The sequence below is a fragment of the Rhodnius prolixus genome, unplaced genomic scaffold, assembly GCF_049639745.1.
Source record: "Rhodnius prolixus isolate KJV_2025 unplaced genomic scaffold, Rpr scaffold_3, whole genome shotgun sequence".
Lineage (NCBI taxonomy): Eukaryota > Metazoa > Arthropoda > Insecta > Hemiptera > Reduviidae > Rhodnius > Rhodnius prolixus.
The window spans coordinates 32493973-32518561 of record NW_027411603.1 but is presented as its reverse complement, the minus strand read 5'-3'; the positions used below and the strand labels follow the sequence as shown (position 1 = coordinate 32518561).

The window sequence follows — 24589 nt, the reverse complement described above, 5'->3', positions numbered from 1 at the left end:
CAAAAAAAACTTTCATAAAATTCATTTATATAATAAAATACAATATACACATGTATATATAAATATTTAATTACTTATTTGTATAGTTAAAAAGTTTATATTCTTCAAGGAAAACGATTCAGTAGAAGACACAATTGGATTTATTTCTTATTCGGATGAAATAGACTACAATACTTTAAAGGACAACTTTGAAATATGCGATTATAATGGATTTCGGTTACCAACGGAACACGACATGAGATATGATGATGGATTATTAGAGAATAACGCCAAGTTGGATGATATGAATGAACAGTAGGTCATAAATTGTGTGGACATATTTATTTCTCTTTCAATCGTTCCTCTGTTCAATCTGCATTGCAGAAAAATAACTAGTTCTTATTTAGGTGACATATTACAAGAACCTTACTGTAAGATGTTACAATAGAAAAAATGCTGACTCAAACACCCATTCAAGGTGCGATTTCAGATATTTGTATATTCATTCCAACCCAAAGAGAATTCTACCATGTTTTCTCATAGTTTTTTTTGCGAAGTTCGCTATTAACAAACATCGGCTTAAAACATTTTCTTTACCTAAATTGCTCTGTTTTTAAAGATTGTGAATTAAGTGATCGCTTTAACTGTTCAATCACTCCTCTGCAAAATCTCAATTATAAAAATGGCAGATCTTCATACATCGCTTCTCTGGAGCATTCTGTAGATACCTAATGCAGTCATTCACAGCTTCTTTAATTCTGAAGACGGGCTCAGTATTAATACGAATTATGAACTGAAATTTTCTCCAATTTCAGATGCCATTAATGTAAATATTTTCTGATGTTTTGTAGAGGTAAACTTGATAGATTTCATACTTTTAAAAGAAATTAATTTTTTATAATTTCAGAGTTACATTAAGAAAGCTAAATAAAAAATTAATCTGTGAAATGAACTTAAAGGTTGATGAGATAAGCAAAATCGATTTCAATATAAAGCCAATCCCTGAACAGTTGTGCGAATGTAAGTAAAATTGAAGAAATGAAGTAAACATCTATCTTTCAGGTGGGGAACAATGTCCATGTACCAAATTAAGCATCTTGAACAGGTCGGAAGCACATGCTTACTATTATCACTTTTCGACTAAATAAAATGTGGGGCTCAAATTGGCGTCTTCCCACTTGCTAGTCTGCACCCATAACTGATAAGCGTTTGAGGATATAAATGCATATGGAGGCAACTAGAGAACCTCAGTTTTCTAAGAATTTTCTCAGACGATAAAGCTGTTTTGAAGACCCTGCATCAAAGCTGGTAAAGGAGTGTAAAGAATGTCTTAAAGAACTACTCGTAGATAGTAAGAAATAAGTGAGCCTTTTCTGGGTTCTAGTTTGAGGGATCCAACTTAACAAAAAAGCAAATAAGATGGCAAGAGGGCTTCTACCAATTTCCGACAGCTATGGAGCTGCCAGAATTAGAGAGTGGAACTCAACTCTTGCACTAAATAGTGGAGATTTACAGAGAATGTAAAGTCCTAAGGATTCTCTTGAGATCATCAAATGGAGCTGATCTATCTATGGAGCTGAACTAAGGAATATTGCAGCGCTGATTACTGTACAATGTACATGTGTAGTGACTCACCACTTCTTTCGCATAAAAATAATTCAGGAGGCTCAGTATCAACAGCTTGCCATTGAAGAGAATGCAGAGTCGGAGGCTCTATACTTGGGAATTGCTGTGCTTTATACAATGTAGATCTGATGGTATTTAAAGTGGAGTTTATAAACCTGTCTACGGATTTGGAAAGCTACTGTAACGATTCTGGTAGATTCAAGATAGTAAATTAGTAATAGGATTGAATGTAACGGCGAATGTGAGAGTTAAGGTTTTCTCTAATGGGTAGTCTAAGGGCCCGCACTCAGACTAGTTCATATGACTTAGGCACCTAACTTGGTTTATTACAAATGCGTCGTGTCTAAATATTACTTTAAGCGTTTTAGTTGTTTTATTGTTAAAATCTGTTTATTTAAATACTTTTTTCTACACTCACTTTAATGTGTTTTAATTTTATTACAGTTGCTTCAATACCAGACATTCATCTTACCTCAGAAGGAATTCCCGAGTCAGAAGATGTTTTCTTTGAAATAAATGACCACAATGTTATGGACTATATAACCTTTAAAACTTTATGTCGTGAGTATATTTTCAACATTAAGTGTACTTAGTTTGATGTAGATTTGTCCATTATATTCAAAATTTGCGGCCAAGTTGATTCCTAGAAAGAAGTTGGTCTAAACTCACCAGTGAATTGAAAAGTAGTAACCTAATTGCAGTGATATTTAGTTTCTGCATGAAAGATCTATTTGTTATCCGCCATTGGTTGCTTGAATATAATAGAATAAGCAATCCTGTTTAAGAACACGAGTGTTTTACTGTTTCCTTTTACTATAAAATGACTATTGAATTTGTTTCATTGGGGGCCAACTAAATGTTTATTAAAATTTCACGGCGCAGAAAATTTGTCATTTTTTCTTCCATAATTAATTAATTCGTAACTGCATGTTACTGACGCAACAAGCAACTTGTTTATTCACTTGTTCAGACCTAGGATCGTAAGTTTGATAAACTTATATTTAATAAGATTTGTATTATGTTATTATTATTATTATTATTTAATAAAGACTTGGTGTACAGTTACATAGAAGGGTATAACTAAACAAACTCACACAATATTATTTTTATTTGTCCTTCAGTTTTTTATATAGCTGTTATTGATTATGTATCTATTGTATTATTATTCAAGATTGGGGCCGTTTACAGCATGATCTAGGTCAAAAATTGCACCCTATCCCACCGAATCATTACCCTAATCCGCCAAGCAACTCGAAACCAGCTGGTTCCCTAAATTGTATCTTATCAAATCAAGCAAAGATAAATCCTTGAACCTGTGTTTTCTCTCCAGTACATCTGAAACGAATATCCTTAAACTTTGTTTAACAAATCTCTGACAAATCCACAGTTTAATTGGTTCTAAGTAAAACGCTGGGCGAATGAATGGTTCTAATTTCGTTTTATATAAAATGAAATCTTATTCAGTTTCCTTTAATTTTAAAATTGTGATTTCAGTAATAGCAGATTCACAAGGAAATAAAATGCTGAGACAAACACCATACAAAATTGAACCTAACTTACAATACTTCAGAGGAAGAAAAAATGCATTTTCTATAGAAATTATGTTACCGCCTCACTATAAGGATAACATGTAAGTGATCCTGTTTGAAATATTTCCAAGTGAAAGAACTTAATAGTGTTTTGGAGACTGGGCTATCCCACTGATCATCATACAGCGAAGAAAAATTTTATTTTAAATTAAAGAAATTATATTTAAAATTGTACTTACTATTACGAGGGTCGTTTGAAAAGTCCGTGCAAAGTCAGAGAGATAGCACCACTGGCGCGTATCGAGGTTATGTTTAGTTAGTAGCATCTCTTTGAAGAACACGCACCAAGTTTCAGCCAGATCGGTCAATTTCTTTGTGTTTGGCATTCGTTTGAATCGAGGAAGTCGAGTGATTTTCAAAAAATGGACGAAAAAGAATTTCGTGTGTTGATTAAACACTACTTTATGAAAGGCAAAACGCCTCAGGAGACTAAAGAGAAGCTTGATAAACATTATGGTGACTCTGCACCTTCGATTAGAACAGTTTATAAGTGGTTTCAAAATTTTCGGAGTGGCCATATGGGCACAAGTGACGCTGAACGTTCTGGACGCCCTGTTGAGGTTATTACTCCAGAAATCATTGATAAAATCCATGATATGGTGATGGATGACAGAAGAGTGAAGGTGCGTGAGACTGCTAGTGATGTGGGCATCTCGAATGAACGGGTACATAATATTTTGCATCAACATTTGGACATGACAAAGCTATCCGCAAGATGGGTGCCGCGATTGCTCACGCTTGACCAAAAACGAAATCGTGTGAAGTGTTGCAAGGAGGGTTTGCAGCTGTTCCAGAAGAATCCGCAGGACTTTAAGCGTCGTTTCGTCACTGTGGATGAAACATGGATACATCACTACACTCCTGAGACCAAAAAACAATCTAAACAATGGGTTACCAAGGGGGAATCTGCGCCAAAAAAGGCGAAGACCGTTCCTTCGGCCGGAAAGATTATGGCGACTGTCTTTTGGGATTCGCAAGGAATAATCCTCATCGACTATCTGGAAAAGGGTAAAACTATTACAGGTGCATATTATTCATCGTTATTGGACCGTTTGAAAACCGAGCTGCAAGAAAAACGCCCACGATTGGCCCACAAAAAAGTCCTTTTCCATCACGACAACGCACCAGCTCACACCTCAGCAGTTGTGGTCGCAAAATTAATGGAAATAGGGTTCCAACTCGTTTCACATCCCCCCTATTCTCCAGACTTGGCTCCCTCGGACTACTATTTGTTCCCCAATATGAAGAAATGGCTGGCGGGAAAAAGATTTTATTCAAACGAGGAGGTGATTGCAAAAACGAATGGCTATTTTTCAGACTTGGACAAATCCTATTATTCGGAAGGGATCAACAAACTAGAGCAGCGTTGGACGAAGTGTATAAGCCTAAAAGGAGACTATGTTGAAAAATAAAAAAGGTTTACCCCAAAAAATTAAGCAGTTTTTATTTTTGCACGGACTTTTCAAACGACCCTCGTATATTTAGTAAAATAACGAATTTAAGGTAAGTTATCGATCACTAATTGGTGGATGGCGTCCGACGTATTTTCTTAACCGAAATTAGTTTAAGTACAACCAGCCAGAAAATATTTTCTTCATCCAGAAAGAATTTCGCGGTTTTCATTTTACTTCAGGTCCTAAGAATTGCTAATCGAATACTTAATTTTAGTAGCAATATTTCCCAAAAAGTTGTTGATTACATTTACTATAAAAATTTCTAATTAATGCTCTGTGAGAATTGCAGTATAGAAATTATTTGTGATGTAGTTCAACATTTTGATTATGGTTATTATTTAAAAACATTGTGTTCTTAAGTTATTTATTTTTCAGGTTGTTTATTAAATACATACTACAAGGTTTTAAAGCTTTTGAAGATTTAGAATTTCTTGTGATTTCAACGCCTAGAGGAGTTTACAGTAATCCAATCCTCCAGTATTTAAATGTAAATATTTCTGCAATTTATTACACTGAAATTTTGTTAAATTGGGACTATAAGTAATTGGCTATCCACTGCATTTTTTTTTAATCCATGTAAAAAATTTATTTAGTTAAATATACTTAATGGTGAGCTTGTTTGATGGTGAGGTTTTTACCTCTTTCTATTAACACTTTCACAGACGATGTATTACAGCCTCGGTTGACCTGATGCATTTATTTCCTCATTTCCGCTGTCTGACTCTATTATCGATTTAAATAATTTGATAATGAGTGAATCAAGTGAATTCATGGTTTTATCCTGTTGAAACAAATAGGTACTTTGAAGTTTCCGCTACTTGCACTTGTTCATCCGACGTTAAATACGTTGTGTGAAAGTATGCTGATTTTTTCCATGGCTGATATTTTGAGGCGACATTAACTACGGGGCAAGAATGTTTCAACGCTAAAATAACTACTCCTACACTAGCCATATTTATTTATTTATTTTTTTGCATCCATTTTCTCAATTACATCAGTTGTTTTATGAAATGATTCATACAAACCTTTTTAGTATCGTTTCTCTTTCAGCTGGCTTTCATTTTTAAACATGTTGAAGAGAGAACTATTTCACCCATGAGATTTTTGACATTTATTCACGAAAATGATGTTTTCACAGCTTTTGCTGACTGCAAGCCTCAGCTTCACACCTCAAACTTCCTCAGGATGTTTAGGAAGAATTTGTATACAAACTTTACTCCCGAAATCATTCTTAGCTATTCATGTTAACTGTTTAAGAGCGCTTTAAAAAAATTGGAAAATAAAAAAAAAATTATGTACTTATTACCAACCAATAGCCAATTTAAATTATTTTTGCTATGGTCACCTTCATCGTCTTAATCATTTTCTAATGATGTCCATTTCGGCTCTTGTGAGAATTCTTTTACGTATTGTGTGAAGAACATTCAACTATCTTTAAAGATTTAAAGATCAGTGTTAGAGTTCAATTTATGTAGTTTTATCTTTATTAGTACATCGCTTATTATCTATTGGCATCTCTTAAATTTCTGATTTCAGAGGTTGGAACGTACTACCATTACATTTCCAAATGACGTATTCGCGGCCCATAAGACTGTTTTCTTCTGGTAAGTGATTTTGTTTGGATTAAACCTTTGAAGCTACATATTTGTCGCTATACGTAAGTTACATGAAAAAAATATATATATATTTATGTCAGATATAATTATAATAATCGCAGTTTGAAAATAAATGGTTAAAAAAAAAATCCAATTGTCAAACATAAATTATATTCAGAATTGGGATCTAGTCTCACGAATACAAGATTCTTATTTTTACAATGCGAAGTAATGTATTTTTTCTTTTCTTTTTACTGTTGTCAAGTAGATTATCCTAATTTTCAGGGACTTCTATGTAAGAAAAGCTACTGAGGACGATTTAGAAGACATTATAAGTATGACAATATACTTTGATAACTATGTAACATTACAGGAAGAACTATTTTCTGCTATGAAAAATCAACATCCTCAAAGTGGGAAGACAGTAATTATGTTGATTGCAAAAGATAAAGTAGTAGGATTGGCTTTGGTATTGTACGATCTTATGAATTTCGTCATTATTATTTCAATAATTATTTTACAAAAATTTAAATAAATAATAACTATTAAAATAAATTAGTTTTTCATAAATTTACAGCCAAGAACTTGATACAGAATTCTTGAGATATTTCTACGATTTAGAACATCTGATGAATTTTGATTTACATAAAGCTGATGAACATGGAGTAGTCAAACATTTTATTTTAAACGAGTTGTATCGAATAAGGACTCGTCATTATTTGCGAGAAATTATGAGAATGATGAGTTTTACGTCGCTTTATTGTTATAAATTTCCACCTTCATCAAAAGTAAGTTTTGTAAAATAATTATTATAATAAATAAATTAAAAGATAAAAGTCTGTAATAATTAATTAGGTAAATTAATATAACTAAGAAATTTTCCCTGAGTCATTGAAACAAGCATAATTTGACTTTTGGAAAAAAAGAAAAAATAATAATGCAATATTAATAACTACTAAAGGCAGTTTCCAGCTGATATAAAGTTTAAAATACTCCTTTGTGTCAACTAATTGCCAACTGTATCGGGCAATTTTTTCCGATACAGATACACATTGTAATCGTCGTTCGATTCACCTTTCTTAGCTGCATTATATTTGTAGTTGTAAACGCTTCTTGTTGCAATTAAAAATAAGCATATTAATAATTATGCTGTACTGGACACATTCCCGGATTTTATTAAAAGTAATTTATAAAAATGCTCGCTACTTGCCCATAATTCCTGATTGTAGTTGGAAGTAAAGTCACCATGAAATAATAAGCATTCCATTATTTTATTTTATAATTTGAGAATTATCTTCGATAATATCACATTCAGCTCTAGAAAAAGCCTGAAGTTGTAAAAGCTGACATGAATTTAACGGAGTCTCCAGAAAAAGCGACTTGTACTGGAACACTTAAAAATGTACTCTACCAAGTTTATCGGATGTTTTGGGTTTTGTAATACAAATTTATTATGCTTTACGTATTCTAGGTTTTATTTTCGGATGTTAGACGATCATTTTGGTTTGAGTTGCCGTTTAGGCTTCGCTTTTATTCTCATTATAACTGGCTTAGTGTGATTTCAGTTTTGACGTCATCTTATACTTAACTACTTATTGGCAGTGGAGAGAAATTAAAGACGTTTGCGATCTTTCACTATTAGAATTCCTATTTTCATAAATTAGGCACTTTATAAGTGAAAATAAATATTTTTTACTCTAAATGTTGTACCAATTACTGAAAATCAGAAATCGACCAGATTAAAAATACATAAATAAACATGCTCTGTTTCATTTTTACTTTGAAAGCTGTCAAAATACATTATGATCCGTACATTTTATTTCTCATAGCTTTTGACTGTAGAATAATCTCGCCTTCTTCTCTCTTGTCCAGTATTTGAATGTTTGCCCAGAAATGATTTTTTGTTTGTTTACTTCGAAACGGCTGAACCATTGCACTCTTTTCTTGGAAAACTATTTTAATTAGCACCGAAGGAAACATCTATGTAGTTGTAAACGCTTCTTGTTGCAATTAAAAATAAGCGTATTAATAATTATGCTGTACTGGGCACATTCCCGGATTTTATTAAAAGTAATTTATAAAAATGCTCGCTACTTGCCCATAATTCCTGATTGTAGTTGGAAGTAAAGTCACCATGAAATAATAAGCATAATAGTGCTAGACTATTAGTGAGGTTAAATTCCAGTCCCCCAGTACATCTGGGAGAACTTACTTCTGTATTTCTCCTAACAGAAACTAATTGTTTAAAGAGAATATCATTTACATAAATTCTTTAAGAGTAAGTGTTTCACATTAAATTTTGTTTAAGGTGTACGATTCCATAGTACTGGGTCTCGAGTACTGGGTGCCAGTAAGGCCACGTTTTATTCCTGATTATTGGGCCTGTACAGATCAGGTTTCCAAATATTACCAACAAGATAAAGAAGCATTTTCACTTTTCTATTTGAGTTATCGAATTGCTTCAAAATCCAAAGAATTTTTTTATGAACGCATAGTTATTGTGGGCAGTGGTGAATTGGGTTTAAGTTTTCTAGAAAATCTCATATTCAAGTAAGTTCCTTCGATAATTCTTTAAAATAAGATTAGTAAGGTAAATATAATAGTTTTAAGTAATTGGTCACCATTTGTGTGTTTGAGAGTGATTTTACTAATTCCTTTGCCACAATGTAGAAAATTAGAATTAATTAATATGTACAATTGTTGCTTAAATCAAAATATCTGTATCAAATCTTCTTAAAAACATATATACTGGCAAGTCAGAAGTCAACCAGCCACTCTTCGCAATGTATTTGTTAATTTAGTGCATTTATTTTAACAGACTTACTTCTTTCTTCTGTAAATATTTTCAGTAATATATTAAATAAATATGAAAAAATTGTTTCCAACTTTTGAATCAGCCATTGCCCAACCATAATTTGTATGTTAGTTTTGTAAAATTTGAAATTCAATGAGAAAAACTATTATAGTTAATATCTTAAATGATAATAGCTGGATATTTCAACTTCTGCATAGTGAATATAAATTACTGCAAAAAAAAAACCGTTTGAATAAATGGAGTGTAGCTTAAACGCTTTTGATAAATTTCCTACAAAAATAATTTTGGCGATTTTGGGGATACATTTTGAAAAAAAAAAATGTTGTAGAAAGCACATCTCAATTTTTTTTTTTTTTCAAAATGACTTCAAAATTAGTGTTTTTATAGGAATTTACAAAAATAATTTGTTATTTATTTATTTGTTTTATGGCTTAAAAGTAATGATACATTTCTATGGCAAGAGTTTAGCCTCTGCTAGTAATAACAATTATAAAAAGAAATAGCCACTACCCATTACTTCCACTTGTGAAAGATAAATACAAAATAAAAGTATGAAATACAAAATCAAAATCACCCCTCGTTACAATTATTTCTTAAAAACAAAGAAAAATAATGAAAACTGATATATTTACAAAAAAATAACTTAAATTTGATACTGATAGGAGTTTAATTATTATTCGGCGGCGGAATTTCCTTATAGCTGTTGAATACAATTCTTACAAATCTGTACCTCTCTTCTAGAGCACCAGAAATGAAATAAAACAAACTGTTTAATTTTTCTTTGCTGTCAATATCGAGTAAATTAGTGTAAACCTCAGTGTTATTGGAGCTTATGTACCTATTTAACAATCTTTTCCTTAGTGAATTATAGAAAGGACATTCCAGCATGAAGTGATTGATATTGTCTCTTTTACTTTCAGCACAAGTAAAACAAACCCTTTCATGGTCAAATACATGGTTTATTCCTTTATGAAAAATCCTAGGATATTTAGTACTGGCTACCCTAATCTGAGCTATCAGTCTGATTTTTGAAGTATTACAATTGTGATTAACATATGACGCCATTCATTGGCCATAGGACATATCAATCTATAATTGGTATTAAATGAAGAATTTAGTACATCGCTAATGTCTTTAGATTAACAGTTGTTATAAAATTTAGAGTTGAGATTTTTCAGGTTACTAAATAGAAATTCAGCACTCTGTAGCTCCCAGACATCCTCTGCCCCTATAAAATTAAGCATATCTTTAATGAAAACCACCCAGTTATAAGGGATGCCTGGATTATCTAACAATCTCATTAGTCTCCTGTAACATATCTCCAAAAGTGAACTGTTATCTATTTGTAAAAGCTTCAGCCAAAATTTACAAAAATAATCAAATATAATTTTGAACAAATTCGTATTATGAAGTTCACGAATGGTTGGAAAGAAAAACCATTTTTTAACCTTGCAATATTGCCTATGTCCTACAACCAATAAGTTAAATTAGTAATAATTTTGCTTCTTAATTTGTTATGCATTTTTTCTCCTTAATTAATTGCAGCCAAAACGCAGCTACTAAAAGTGTCTATGATATAACTTTGGTTACAAAGTCTGGTGTTCCTAGAAAAGGAATGATATCTGATTTAGTTGAATCTATAAATCCATTCAATGGACGTTTTAATGCGCACTACATTGATAAAATTCCTATTTTCTCACTAGTTAAATATATACAAGGAGAAATGATTGAAATAAAAAGGTAATTTCCAACAACATTATTATATTTAAATTTAAATAATACTAGCGCCTTCTCTACATGGAGTACATAATAAAATAAATAATAACTGTAATAACTATAAAAAAAATTATTAATAATGAAATTTTATTAATAATTGTAGAAAGGAAAAGATAATATCAGTAATAGATTTTGCTGACAATACTTCTAAATTTATTGAATATGACTATTTATTTCTTTTCTGTGGTGAACAATATGCAGATCCTAGAGGTGAACTGTCCGGATTAATACATGGATGTAATATTTTTTATGATGAGTGAGTACACTATTTTCGTTTCAACTTAGAGATTCCAAACATGTAAATTTGCACAAATACCTATAGTTTTGCACAACAATTGCTATAATGTCTCAAAGATTGGGCGAAAAACAATAATATGAATAATTACGATAAAGTAATACAGTTATATTATTTTTCATTAATATTTCTTTAGAATAGTTTTATTCCGTGTTCAACTGCTTTATCTTAAAAGGGTTCTGACTTTATTTCTACTTGAGTGAAGTTGCAAAGCTAAACTAAAACTTTTTTATTTTGTTAAGTAATATGTTCAAAGCTCTAAGTGACTCTGAGTAATTAAGTTACACTATTAATTAATTTAACACTAATTTTTTATTCCATAGGTACCATTTCTTAATTCGAACTCTTTAACTGTTGCTTATCAAAAGTTTCACTGCCTAGAAATAATTTCAGCAGAATTAGAAAAAACATCTTCACTTCTGAAGGATTCTGTTACATTATAGCTCATGATTTTGTTGATTAGATTAGAAAATGGGACGGGACCTACGCTCCACGGCACATCAGCCACCAGAGGCTTATTGTGCCTTCCCCTTTTGAGTCTAATAGTTGAAACCTCCCCTTCTAAAAAGGTTGAGGACTCTTTCCCTACTAGTTCTTTTTTTGCGCTACAATTTCCTTTGGTTTCAACGTTCCAAAGGTTTCATAGCGCAATCACTCGATTGCAACACAATCGAACAACAGGTGAGGGGCCGTTTCCTCCTCTTCCTGACACAGTCCGCACAGCGGTTCCGAGCTAATAAGCACCCACCTTGTGTAGATGTTTCCTGAACTTACCATGCCCTGTGAATAGGCCTGTGTAGTAGCCTTGGCTGTGTAAGCAAAGAGCCAAAGAGACCCTGTGTTTGGGTAGGAATCAGATTACTAAGATGATGGAGGAGTAAATAAGTTTTTTTTTTTTATTCGGAATACAGCCAGATTGATTGAGTTTTTCTTAAATATTGCGAGATACAAGGTTTCTAAGATTCTTTTTGAGCCTTATTAAGATTAATAAAAGTGAGATAATAATTTTAAAGTATTACTTTTCTCTTTACCATATTTTCTAAAAACAACTCCAATAGTTTAATTCCCTTACTGCTGACATCTATTTGTCTTATTTGTGTGTTTAACCTTGTTTGAGAATTGTTTCGAGGTTTCCAGTGATAGTTTTCTCGACACAGGAAGAAAGAATATTGAAAACCACTTTCTGGCCGTTATAAGATCAAATATTTCATTGTTATAATTTTACTGACTAATGTTCCAGTCGATCAACTTATGAAAACAAATTTTTGAATAAACCAGAAAATTTATATACCATAAATTCATATGGAGATGCATATAAATTATTGGCTGACGTACTGCCACGGAGAAAAGGTAAAAAAAAATAACTATATCTCCCATTCATTCAAATAATATATCATTTCAGTTTTATAAAAATAATTACAACATTAAGTTACAATTTAGAGCGGAAATATCTTCAATCAGCAGATAACCTATGTTTCGCAGCAGAAACACTTTACCCGTATCGCAGCCATCAGAGAGCAAGTCACAGGCACGCATGATCCTGAGTCTAACGTAGTTCTTGTGTTCCTTAGATCTAACCTTCAAAGTTTCAGTCCATACTCTTTACAAGAGCGTTGCCCTTCATCTAAGCCTTTCTACATCCCTTTCCGGAGTTTTTCTCCTGGTTAACGGATTTTTTAACGTATATCAATACTAATTTATGCGGTCATATATCTCATTCTGGTGCTTTAATCTCCCAAAGAAGCTTGGAATAACTCTTTCCATAAAGATCCCTTTATCTGCCTTTGCTTTCCGGAGGAGTGCTATTAACTCCTCTGTCATAATTACTCATGAATTAACTACCGAACGCTCTTTCCCATCATGTCAAAGAACCTTAAGCGCAAAATGTTGTTTCTGATGCTCTTTCAATCCACGTTATCAAGTATGTAGAACCGCCACCGAAGTTTGATGTAAACATATCCAACTACTCATGTAGTTAAAATTACTCATATTTAGTCACTCAAGTTCCGACTTTCTTGAAATTGGTTCTAGAGAAAATCTTTCGTAACAATTCAAAACGTCTTCATCATATTCTTTATTTTTATCCGATCTTTCAGTATTTACAGATTTTAAAACTTCTTCCCCCTTAAGCATATAATTGATGTCTTCCTAGTTTTTTTTAAAACATTGTTATTTATCTTGAGGAACTTTTTTTTTTAGAAGATGAACATGATGGAAAAATAATCATATATGGGCGTACAATTGATGTATTATCTTTTGTTTCTCTATTAAAATTAAAAGAAAATTTTATGATGGACATTGTACTTGTTCAACCTCATATGGATTCTGACGTTATCAGTTGTATCCAAAATGAAGATGTATGTAAATACTATAACAAAACCAAAGAAACATACTTAATCTTTTAACGCTACAAATAATTTTAACGTTATTTTCTGTTACAGATTTACAATGTAGCCATAGAATCGTTGATGGAATCAGACGTTGAACTATATAATGAATATAATTTTAAGCAATGGATTGTAAATAACGGTCGAATAGAGGAGGCACATTTTCAATCAAGGAGTAATATTATTAAGATTCCATGCGACATATTTGTATCTTTTCACCCAAAAATTATCTTCTATAAAACATTGCTAGGTAAGTTTGAATAAATGTTGCTTAATTTTTGCTTCTATTAGGATAACTTCATGTTGCCCAAAAAAGTTGATTGTTAAGTATAAATTGCATGAAGTGAAAAATAAGAAAATAAAAGTTGACTTCTTTTTATATGATATGCTAAGAATATAAAATTATTTTATTAAAAAACAATTGAAAATATTAAATAATGAATAACAATTTGTAAAAGCTTGGTTCATGATCTTGGCTTCTATCAGTGGTCCTGAGCTGCTATGTGCAGCTATTTGAGTTTAGCGAACACTCATGTAAATTCTAATACAATTAATAATAAATGCGAAAAAACGTTATATGTACTTAGAAACTGAACCCTTAAAATAACTGAAAAACTAACTGAACTTAAACTTACCTGAAGACATCATCCTTAATTAGTAGTTAGTCCTAAGCAACAATCTGCCAGTAAATCATTACATTACACTTAACTTTGTCAGTTATTTTACCAGTTCTTACGCAAAATAATAATAATAATAACAAAATAATTAATGAAGCCTTCTTTTGAAACGAAAAGACAGATGCTATTTTCTTGTTTATAACTTTTATCAAATGTTTTCATTTTTCTTCTACAGCACTAATAGATAGCGGTTTGGCATTTAATGGAAAATTAGCAATACACAATAATTTTAGAACAAGTGACGATCACATATATGCAGCAGGATCGTTTACAATGTATTACAAACGCCATGCCAGACATTACAATCATAAATATTATAATTCGGCCGAAATTGGTGCAGAGGTTTGTATACGTATTTTCATAAAAATTACTGTTACTTTCAGAAAGGGAATAAATAACTCCTAGAAAATTAGACTCTGGCCATGCCAGCCTTGGATTTTCTCTACCTAGGCGCCTCTACAGTCCATTTTCCGATATTTGACAAGTGGAATATATGAACGAACACTATCTCCCGTTCGGCAGTACCTTCGGATGGTTCCAAGTAGTGATAAAGTAGAAATCTTCAAATGTAGTCATGCTTGGCATTTTTCCCACTGAGTTAATTCTACGCAACTATTAACTAAAAGATAGTAGCAGTCGTAGTTGCAAAGTTAGTCTTACACATTTGGACATAGTATTAGGAACAGTTGGAAAATGATGAAGATTATAGTAGATCATTATTTTAATTTTTTCTAGAGAATTGCCGTTGTCTCTTAAACCTTGTAAATTTATGTGGTGAAGCCGATTTGCTATTTCTATTTAGTTCATCACGCCTGAAGACCAAGAAGTTGCACTGCCAAGTTTTAAATAATTAAAGGGTGTCCACCATTATGAATCAGCACTGCGTTTCTCTAGACAATGTTCGCTGATCACAAACAGTTCTGCCCATTGCCAACAGCGAGCTGTAGGTTAAGAAAATAATAAGAAAGAAATATGTAATTGGAATCTATGGTGAACATTTTAAATACTGTTACATTATTACAAAATTTTGAAAAAATTAAAAGCGCAATTCCAAATACGGATTTTTAGGTGGGGACTTAATTAAAAGAAAAATATAAGTGTTTTAATGAATACCACATAAACTTGGTAATGTTGAGCATATGAGGATATTTGGGTTATAAGAAATGTATAAATGATTAGTATAATAGTTCTATCGTTTAATTGCCTGAAATTTTAATTAAAACCCCTTCAAGTCCAAATATTTATTGCCTAATGTTATTATATTTGTATTTTAAGTGTATGAGGTTATCATAAACTAAGATTCCAAACAATATTTTGCAGATTGCAATGCAGTTCGTCAAACATTTAACATTGCTCAATGATAAAAGGAACAACAAAGGTAAATATGTCTTGGATGCAAAGCCGGAGAACATCATTATAGACTTCACTCAACCTTGCATCCAATATGGTAGCTTTCCTACCGGCTGGAACTATTTAAATATTTCAAAACCAAACGGAAGATTGCATACTGAAATATCTTTCAGAACACTAAAAAATGTAAGAATAATAAACGCCTCTCTCTGGGTTTGAGGTGGCGTAAGGATTCTGTACCATTTCCCGTATTAAATATTTAGTTATACAGAAATTTTTATGATCGTTACGTTATATATTAGGTGCAGTATTTTTTTTTTTTTTTTTTTTTGTCAATGAAGTAAACTATAAAATTAAACTTAAATTGCTTCAAATAAAATTCCCTGAGTAGATAATACACATTTGCTCGGCAAAAGTTTCTTTCTTTTAAGAAAATAATTAAATTATTATTACCTGTTTAAATTTAAATTGATTTCATTTCGCTGCTTAACTAATGAAATAAAGTTGAATTTTTGTTTCCAGGTTTCAGTGCTTGAAACTGGTAATTTTAATACTGGACCTGGATATTTTCGAATAGTACTGGATGAAAACCATTTAGTAGAAGATATTATTTGTTTAACAAAAAATGTAAACAATTTTTAAGATTCGTCCGCTTACACCATTGGACCAATTTTAGACTCACGAATGTTTAAGTACTGCACGAACGATTGCCATCTAAATACAGTATTGTTTTTATTCCTAGTTAATCAGAAAAAGTAAGAAGGCGAGGAAACCTTGAATGAGGAAATGGATCGTAGAAGTCAATTTGAGATTGGATGGAGAGTGCCATGTGCAAAAGATATGGTGAAGTGGAGCAGAGTATTTAAGACGGCCTAGGACATTGATTCTCTTTAGTACCCGATAGGGAAGGAGCTACCAGTTTCCGAGGAACATTAGGGATGTATTCGCGAAATCCGATTTTGCCTTTATTAGGCTTACTGCCTCAAATGTTCCCGCAGAATCATTTTTATTCAGCTCCCGTCATATATTGTTCGGAGGAAGCTGCACTGTTTCACAACAATGCGCTAATCGTAGTCCTACTTCTTTTGGAAAATGTAATGGAAAATACAACAGAAAAATACCAAATTGGGTTCCAGTTCGTTTCGATTTCTATTTGTTTTGCCTGTGTCATCTTGTTTTCGGGCCAATGCCAATGTGTTGTTAACTCTTAGTGGTTAAATAGAGGTTTTAGGAAGGTACTCTCCGAGTCTCGTCTGGTAGTAGCCTGAATTTTGTCAGTAGACTGAAACGGCAACTATGAGGTGTATTGTCTAGAGAGGAAAGGAATTTGTGAGAAGATTATTGAGGTAACAAGGTTGGAGCAATTAGAGTAGACGTGATAAAGAAGAGAGTGGTATATCATGCAATGAGGAACTGGTATTGTAAGATCTGTGGTAGAGTTTCCGGGTGGATTAGCAGAGGCTGAATCAGATGTGTGTGAAATACTTTTGGGGAATATCTACGAAGGATTAGATTGAAGCCGTCAGTTAATTAGGTGTTTGAACACCCAGATATAAGGTGTACAAATGTTTAGATGGGCATTGGTGTAAGGGAGTGCCAACTATTACGAAAGATGTTTGAAAGAGAAGGTGAATGTGGCTAGAAAAAATAGGGTACAGATTGCAGAAAATGTACTTCGAGTAGCTTTAGGATTCAGTGTAGGGAATGATTGGAGAATTTTGGGTCATGGGGTGTATTGGGAGAGAAATGGTGAGTGGATCATTCATATGATTAAGATAGTTTGAATAGGTTTAGAATAACAAAAATTATGGAGGAAATATAAAGTTCCATAACTGGCCGCTAAAAATAACTTCAAAAGCTACTAAAAAATAATTTAATTGAAATATAATTTTCAGGCAATACCTTACAATAATTATATCAAATTATTTGGAAAACCTGAACGTTTATTAAATAGTCTGTTGATTCGATACCAGGCTAACAAAATTAAAAATTTTTATGAATATTTCAATGAAGGTTGGGCGTTTGCAATTTATCACGATAGATTCAAAACACTGGAAAATAAGTTACATCACATATTTAACGCCGGTCGGCGAAATAAAGCTCATAAAATGCGCTCATGTGATGTAAGAGGTTGCCATAAAAAGCACTTTTTTTTAAAGGTTAGTGATACCAATTAGGAATTTCATTAATAAATAGGTAATGAGCTGGGTTTACTGGTAATTCAGAAGTAATGAGTCTAAACCTGTATGGAAGAAGGATTAAACTGTGCTTAAATTAATAAAGAAAGAAAGTGCGCCGAATAAAAGAACTGGTTATAGTTATTACGAAAATAGCACTAGGTTGTATTATAAAAGAAAAAGTATTGCCTAAATTAAAACAATACAGCGTAAAGTAGACAGACAGGAGTTCATTGCATTTACAGTAGGTCTAATAATTTTAAAATGGTATTGAAAACATAAAATTACTTTCTGCTGTGAAAGATTTATAATTCTGATAAAAGTGGTGGTAACCTATGTTATAATTACAATTTTGAAATAATTTGTTCTTTAATTTCAGAAAACAGAACACAATTCTTCAGTTACAGAAGCTATCCTTCTACTAATGAAACTCAATTATTGGGAAAAGGTAAATCTAAATTTTAAAAACAAAAAACGCCTTATTTATTATAAATATTTGACGGTTTATTTTAATTATTTAATTATTACTTTTTTTTTGAGAAGAAATTTGGTCATTTCTTTTTTGCATCAGGATTTTTTTTCTGCCTTTCAAAATGCTTACACTTATTAAGTTTTCACTTATAATTAATGAGTAACTGTAAATTTTTGGCTCGTACTTCCATAATTTAGGCTTGGTTTAGTCTTCGTCTGTGTTATGTTTTCTGTCTTGGTCGGTAGTATTGTTCAGTTATTGTAGTTCACAGGAACGCTAGAAACATGGATGTTATTATGATGAGAAGTGATTATTTTAGGTACTTTATTTTGGAAAATTCGCAATTTATTGATGGCAATCTTATTTACTCCCGCAGAGAGGGTAAGTCATAAGGATCTGAGAGATGTGCATAAGAGTCAAGATTTCGACTATCCATTTCCACTGTTTGTCGCTGTTATTATCATTTTTATTTTTATGACTGAGGGAATGAAAAGATTTTTGCCTATGCCTTTTGTACATCTATATCTGTGAATTCTATTTGCGACACCTGATTGTTGTTTTATCTTACATGGCATATGGTTGTTTTGTAATCCAGAAAATTTATAATGGTTGAGGGTACGTCAGCGAAATTGCAAGAAAAGAAGATTTGAATGTGTGAATTTCATTAAGTGTACATTGTTAATAGGAGCGGAATTTAGTAGTGCCCAGAGGAACGTCATCCTTGTTAACTCGTTGAATTTTTTTAATTTATTTTTACCTCAAATATTCTGCCCACAGAAATAAAATTAGTATATTTTGTAGGTAAAGAAATTCAGTATATATTCAAGAATTTCTCTGAAGGCTGACTTCTACAATTGCGCAGTTAAACATTCAGTTTGTGATCTCTGATTGATAGTACTGATTGTCCAAAGCAACTTTCGGCAAACTTTATGAGTTTCAAAGATGTGGTGCGCTCTAATTCAATATGGCATAGTATCTTTGTCATGTTGAATTAAAAAACTGCATTAAATTTAAATTCTGTTTTTGTCCAGTTCTTTTAACATTGCCGGCCAAGCATATCACTGCTTGCTTGCTTAATTAGTATTATTAATGTCCTACTTCTTACTAAGTAGTGTATTAGTTTGTATGTCACTACTTTCATTGAAAACAAAAATTACATGGATACTTTTATATAATCCGTCTTTCTTCACTCTCTAAAAACAAACTGCACTAAAAACTCCTTCTTCATTAGTGATGATGACGTAGCTTAACATTAAACTCCACAAATTTTACAATACCCTGAAGAAGATAATATATTAACCGAAACGTTGGTATGAAGAAAGAATTTTTTTTGTGAATTTATTGACCGCACCTCAATATTCCCAAAAATCATTAACATGGATATAATATAATAATTTAATAACTGATTTTCATTTTCCATCTTACCACATATACAAATAACATAATACATTTTTCCATATTAAAGTATAATATCATCCATATTAACTGCAACTTCCTCCTATCGACTATGGGAGTACTAATCAGATGATAAAACTTATGATGAATGAATGTCTCTAATGATGCTCAATGGAATATTTAACAAAAACGTTTTTTGTAGATTGGTCATCTGATTACCACCTACTCCTAAATCTCCAAGATTGAATTTTTTCCAGTGAGGGGATTTATTATTATTCTTCAATGCCATTATGGCTTCCTCAATAATTCCACTTTTTTCGGGATATGGTTCCTCGATAAAATCATAGGAATTGTACAACTGCTATTTGTTGCCTTATCACAATTCTTCAGTTTTCTGCTTAAAATATGACAGAATAGATTATGAAGTACTTTTCTAGCACATTCTACCCAAATCATTTTATTTGTGTAAAATAATAACAATAACAATCTAATATATAAAATTCTCGTGTCACGGTGTTCGAACTTGAACTCCTCCGAAACGGCTCGATCGATTTTTGTGATACTTAGCGTGATTGTCGGCCAGGGTGGAGAATCGGCCAACATCTATTTTTCATCCCCCTAAATGTTAAGGGTAGTCCACCCTTAAATTTTTTTTTTTATTTTTTAGGCAAAATTTTTTGTTTTTATTTTTTTATGACACATCATACAAAAATACATACAACCCTAAATTTTTACCCCTCTACGATCAACCCTTATATTTTATTTGTTAATTAAAAACTTTAATTTTTTTTAGTAAAATTTTTTTTTTATTTTTTGATGACTTACAATAAAAATACCCCGCCAGGTGTCTCCACTTATCCAGCAAACATTACGTAGTAGGGATGAGGACGAAGCCGGTCTCCTGTCTTACTCACGAACGATACAGCGCTTGATCATGCTATAAATCCACCGAAAACTACGCTCACAGAATTTTTTGAATTGTGCAATCGTGCGGATGCTTTTGGTGCCTTCGCACAAACACTGCTCTATTCTGAAGTTCCGCGGTATTTTACATGGGCTCAATCGAAAAAATGGATACCCCGCAAGCAAGGGATACCAGTTGATGCGTGCCCCGGTTTATTCAAATCAAATAGTTTGGGTCGTGTATATACCGTCAATCCAAGGCAGACTGAGTGCTTTTATCTGCGACTATTGTTGGTTAATGTCACCGGACCATTGTCATTTCAAGATATACGGAAGGTAGATGGACAACAGTATCCTACGTATAAAGATGCATGCCTTGCTCTAGGCTTGCTAGAAGACGACAATCATTGGGACAGCATGCTTGCTGAAGCAGCATTAAACTGCACAGGAACACAAATTCGTCTACTATTTGCTATAGTACTGACTACATGTTTCCCGGCCCGAGCACAAATGTTGTGGGATAATCACAAAGATTCAATGACTGATGATATATTGTATCGACATCGTACAAGGTGCAACGATCTAACAATATCATTCAGTGAAGCAATGTACAATGAAGCATTGATTGCTATCGAGGATCTTTGCATTGCTATTGCGAATTTACCAATCAGTCATTTCGGTATGGGCTCACCGAATCGAAGTGCATCTGATTTACTCAACACAGACATGAATCGTGAACTACAGTACGATACTGTACAAATGGCGAGCATTGTTAGCCGCAATGTTCCACTACTTAATGATGAACAAAAAATTATCTACGACCGTATCATGCTGGCAGTTTCGGCAGGACAAGGAGGATTCTTTTTTTTATATGCACCAGGTGGGACTGGCAAAACATTTCTTATTTCGCTACTTCTTGCCGAGATACGATCAAAAAATGGCATCGCATTGGCCGTTGCATCTTCTGGCATTGCAGCAACTTTATTAGATGGAGGCAGAACAGCTCATTCAGCATTTAAGCTGCCGTTAAACATTAAAAATAATCCAGATGCAGTGTGCAACATAAAAAAACAATCGTCTATGGCCACAGTGCTGAAACAATGTAAAATTATTATCTGGGATGAATGCACTATGGCACACAAACATTCGCTTGAGGCATTGGATAGGACATTAAAGGATATAAAAAACAACGATAAACTATTTGGCGGCACTTTGTTACTCCTTTCAGGTGATTTCAGACAAACACTTCCCGTTATTCCGCGTTCAACCTACGCTGATGAAATCAACGCGTGCTTAAAATCATCGCGACTATGGCGTAATGTTGAAAAAGTACAACTGACGGTGAACATGCGCGTTCAAATGCGTCAGGATCCATCCGCCGAAACTTTCTCTAAACAACTGTTAGATATTGGCGATGGGAAAGTTGCTGTACATGAAAATACTGGATGCATAAAATTACAGACGGACTTCTGCACAATCATCGACTCGCAAAATAGTCTCATCGATCACATATTTCCCGACGTACACACACAATATGCAAATCATAAGTGGCTGGCAGAAAGAGCGATCTTGGCAGCTAAAAATGTGGACGTCAATGGGTTAAATTTAAAGATACAACAGCTGTTGCCTGGGGACTTGGTGTCATATAAATCTATCGATGCAGTTTGCGATACCAACGAGACTGTGAATTATCCAATTGAGTTCTTAAATTCATTGGATTTGCCAGGCATGCCACCACATCATTTACAATTGAAGGTTGGATCTCCGATTATTCTACTTCGAAACTTAAACCCACCACGGCTATGTAATGGCACACGATTAGTCATTAAAAAATTAATGAAAAACGTTATTGAAGCCATCATCTTGAATGGCAAGTTTCAAGGCGAAAATGTGTTGCTGCCACGAATCCCTATGATTCCTACAGATGTGCCAATTGAATTCAAACGCACTCAATTCCCAATTAGATTGGCATTCGCTATGACAATCAATAAGTCACAAGGACAAACATTGTCTGTATGTGGCTTAGATTTGGAACCACCGTGCTTCTCCCACGGACAACTATATGTGGGATGTTCTCGCGTGGGAAAACCATCCAGTTTGTTTGTGTTGGCTAAAGACGGACTAACCAAAAATATTGTACACTCTATTGCGCTAAGAGATTAATTTTTTTTTTTTTCAACTGCCATAATTGATAGTAAAAATATAAATATTTATTTTTGATGTTTAGATAGCTATCAAAGACTGTTGTTTAAAATATATTCGTTACTCTAATAAATTTAACTATAAAAATGTTTCCTAGAAATAACATACATGGCAAAACACCGTTTGCCGGGTCAGCTAGTTAATTAATAAAATTTATCTATTATTTTCCAGATATCATTGGAATTTCAAGAATGTCTGGATATACTGATGAATGTTTTGAGTCGTAAGCGTACTATCATGGAAGATGCAATATTAACCTTTTTAGACGATAATAAAAATCATTTAACGATGTTTACTAGTCCATCTTCACTTTTGGAAATGTATCATGATCAACAAAATTTTCATATTTTAGAAAATGCTGATAGACATTTAGGATTTAAACCTTTACTTACCGAGCAGCCGGAATATATAAATGTAGAACAAAAGGAAATGAAACTAAATAAGTATGTTAATGAAGAATTATATTTGGAAAAAAAGAAAATACAAATGGATGAAATAATAAAGAAACGAATAGTGAGACAATATTTCCGAAGTCGCTCAAAAAAAATTGAGAAGTAAAAAAGTCTACAAATAAATTTATATTCATGAAATATTGGAACATGTTTGTTTCTAATAATTAGTTAAGTAAATTTTATTTTGTTCTTTTCTTTCTTGATAAAGAATGGTCTAACAAGATGAATACTTTATTTACAAACAATGACCACAAATAAATAATATGGATGTGGATGTAGTGAGGCTGCTTAAGAAACTTCACGATGGATCATCCATGAAAGACCTCGTAGTGAGTATGAATACTATTGTGCTACGCTTTTGTAGGAGCCCAGAGGCACAGATAACCTTCAGTTTCAGATGCTGTAACATGTAGTCCAAGTTCTTAGTTTTTTACGAACCAGATTTCTGCAAAATTCAAAGACAGTTACTTCTTCCAACATTAATTTCAATTATAGATGTTTACTCGTAAAGTAGCCAACATAAAATACAAACAAAATTAAAGTTATTTAATCTTAATTTGTATAAGCCTTTTTTATGATTCTTTGAGAATGCGAAAGATGTGGCAGTTAGTTAAGAACATAGGAAGGAATTATACAGTAATACCACGATTTCCGATTGTAAAATGGATTCAAGGCAAGACATTCAAAGTAACCGAAGACAAATTATTGGTCGAATGGTATTTTAATTGGATAATTCCACAAACAAATAAGATTAGCAAAAAAAACCTCATTAATTTATAATGTTCAACAAATCAATTCTTTCAAGATAAAGTAGTATTTATTCTATGCATTTTATGTGTTTATTATTTTTTTAAATAAAGTTTTCACAATGGTTAAATTAATTGAAATGGTTCAAAATGAATTGGGTGTTGAATTTAAGGGCGAAATTATCCTTTACATAAAGCATACTGTATCTAAATTTAATATTCTATTTAATTTTTATGTATACATTAATATGAATAAATAAAAAGAGCAATACCTTAATTAAGTTATAGCTATATGTAGCCCAATAAGAAGAGAAGGTTTCAAATTATAATTAAGAAATTTACTAAATAGAGCAAACAGATGAATATACATAAGTGTTGAATAATAAATAAAAAAGTTGTTCCAAATCAATTCAAATGTAATGAAAACTTTAAGAAACTTTGTCTGAGACGCTGAGCGCGAAGACAGTAATTTTATGAAATGGAATCAGATCTTCACAGTTGTCTAAATGTATTTTTGTTCTGAGTATTAATCATCAGTACTAAATAAAATAATTCATGCTGTTTTATTCCTGTTATCTACTACTGCGCATATTTGTTGTGGAACTGATATTACAATAAAAAACTTTTTAAACTTTATTATTACGTTTGAACACCTTCTTGCTAAAGAAGAGCAGACCCACCCAAGCAGTGGTAAAAGGA

General features: G+C 32.4%; 2 protein-coding genes across 3 annotated transcripts in view; both read left to right on the top strand.

The window, feature by feature from the left end:
* Positions 1-23250, top strand: part of LOC141452578 (cilia- and flagella-associated protein 61-like) — a 29639-nt gene extending 6389 nt beyond the window's left edge. The window contains exons 7-26 of one of the 2 annotated variants that reach the window (XM_074124862.1): positions 110-294; positions 887-999; positions 2050-2166; positions 3100-3235; positions 5024-5135; positions 6185-6252; positions 6529-6717; positions 6821-7031; positions 8552-8793; positions 10604-10798; positions 10938-11090; positions 12370-12479; positions 13329-13486; positions 13571-13766; positions 14369-14535; positions 15514-15729; positions 16066-16170; positions 17439-17702; positions 18100-18168; positions 22864-23250. In XM_074124862.1, coding sequence (XP_073980963.1) covers positions 110-294; positions 887-999; positions 2050-2166; positions 3100-3235; positions 5024-5135; positions 6185-6252; positions 6529-6717; positions 6821-7031; positions 8552-8793; positions 10604-10798; positions 10938-11090; positions 12370-12479; positions 13329-13486; positions 13571-13766; positions 14369-14535; positions 15514-15729; positions 16066-16170; positions 17439-17702; positions 18100-18168; positions 22864-23250 — 3393 coding nt within the window. Of the gene's footprint in view, positions 1-109; positions 295-886; positions 1000-2049; positions 2167-3099; positions 3236-5023; positions 5136-6184; positions 6253-6528; positions 6718-6820; positions 7032-8551; positions 8794-10603; positions 10799-10937; positions 11091-12369; positions 12480-13328; positions 13487-13570; positions 13767-14368; positions 14536-15513; positions 15730-16065; positions 16236-17438; positions 17703-18099; positions 18169-22863 lie in introns of those variants that run through there. The other variant, XR_012457468.1, reaches the window with a different exon arrangement.
* Positions 21887-22746, top strand: LOC141452588 (ATP-dependent DNA helicase PIF6-like). Its single transcript, XM_074124889.1, has one exon. The coding sequence runs from the start codon at positions 22219-22221 to the stop codon at positions 22651-22653; it is 435 nt and encodes a 144-aa protein (XP_073980990.1). The 5' UTR covers positions 21887-22218; the 3' UTR covers positions 22654-22746.
* Positions 23251-24589: the final 1339 nt, after the last annotated feature.

Bases quoted from the DNA above. Each gene is read 5' to 3' on its own strand.
- LOC141452588 (XM_074124889.1), top strand. From the start codon at position 22,219: ATGCCACCACATCATTTACAATTGAAGGTTGGATCTCCGATTATTCTA.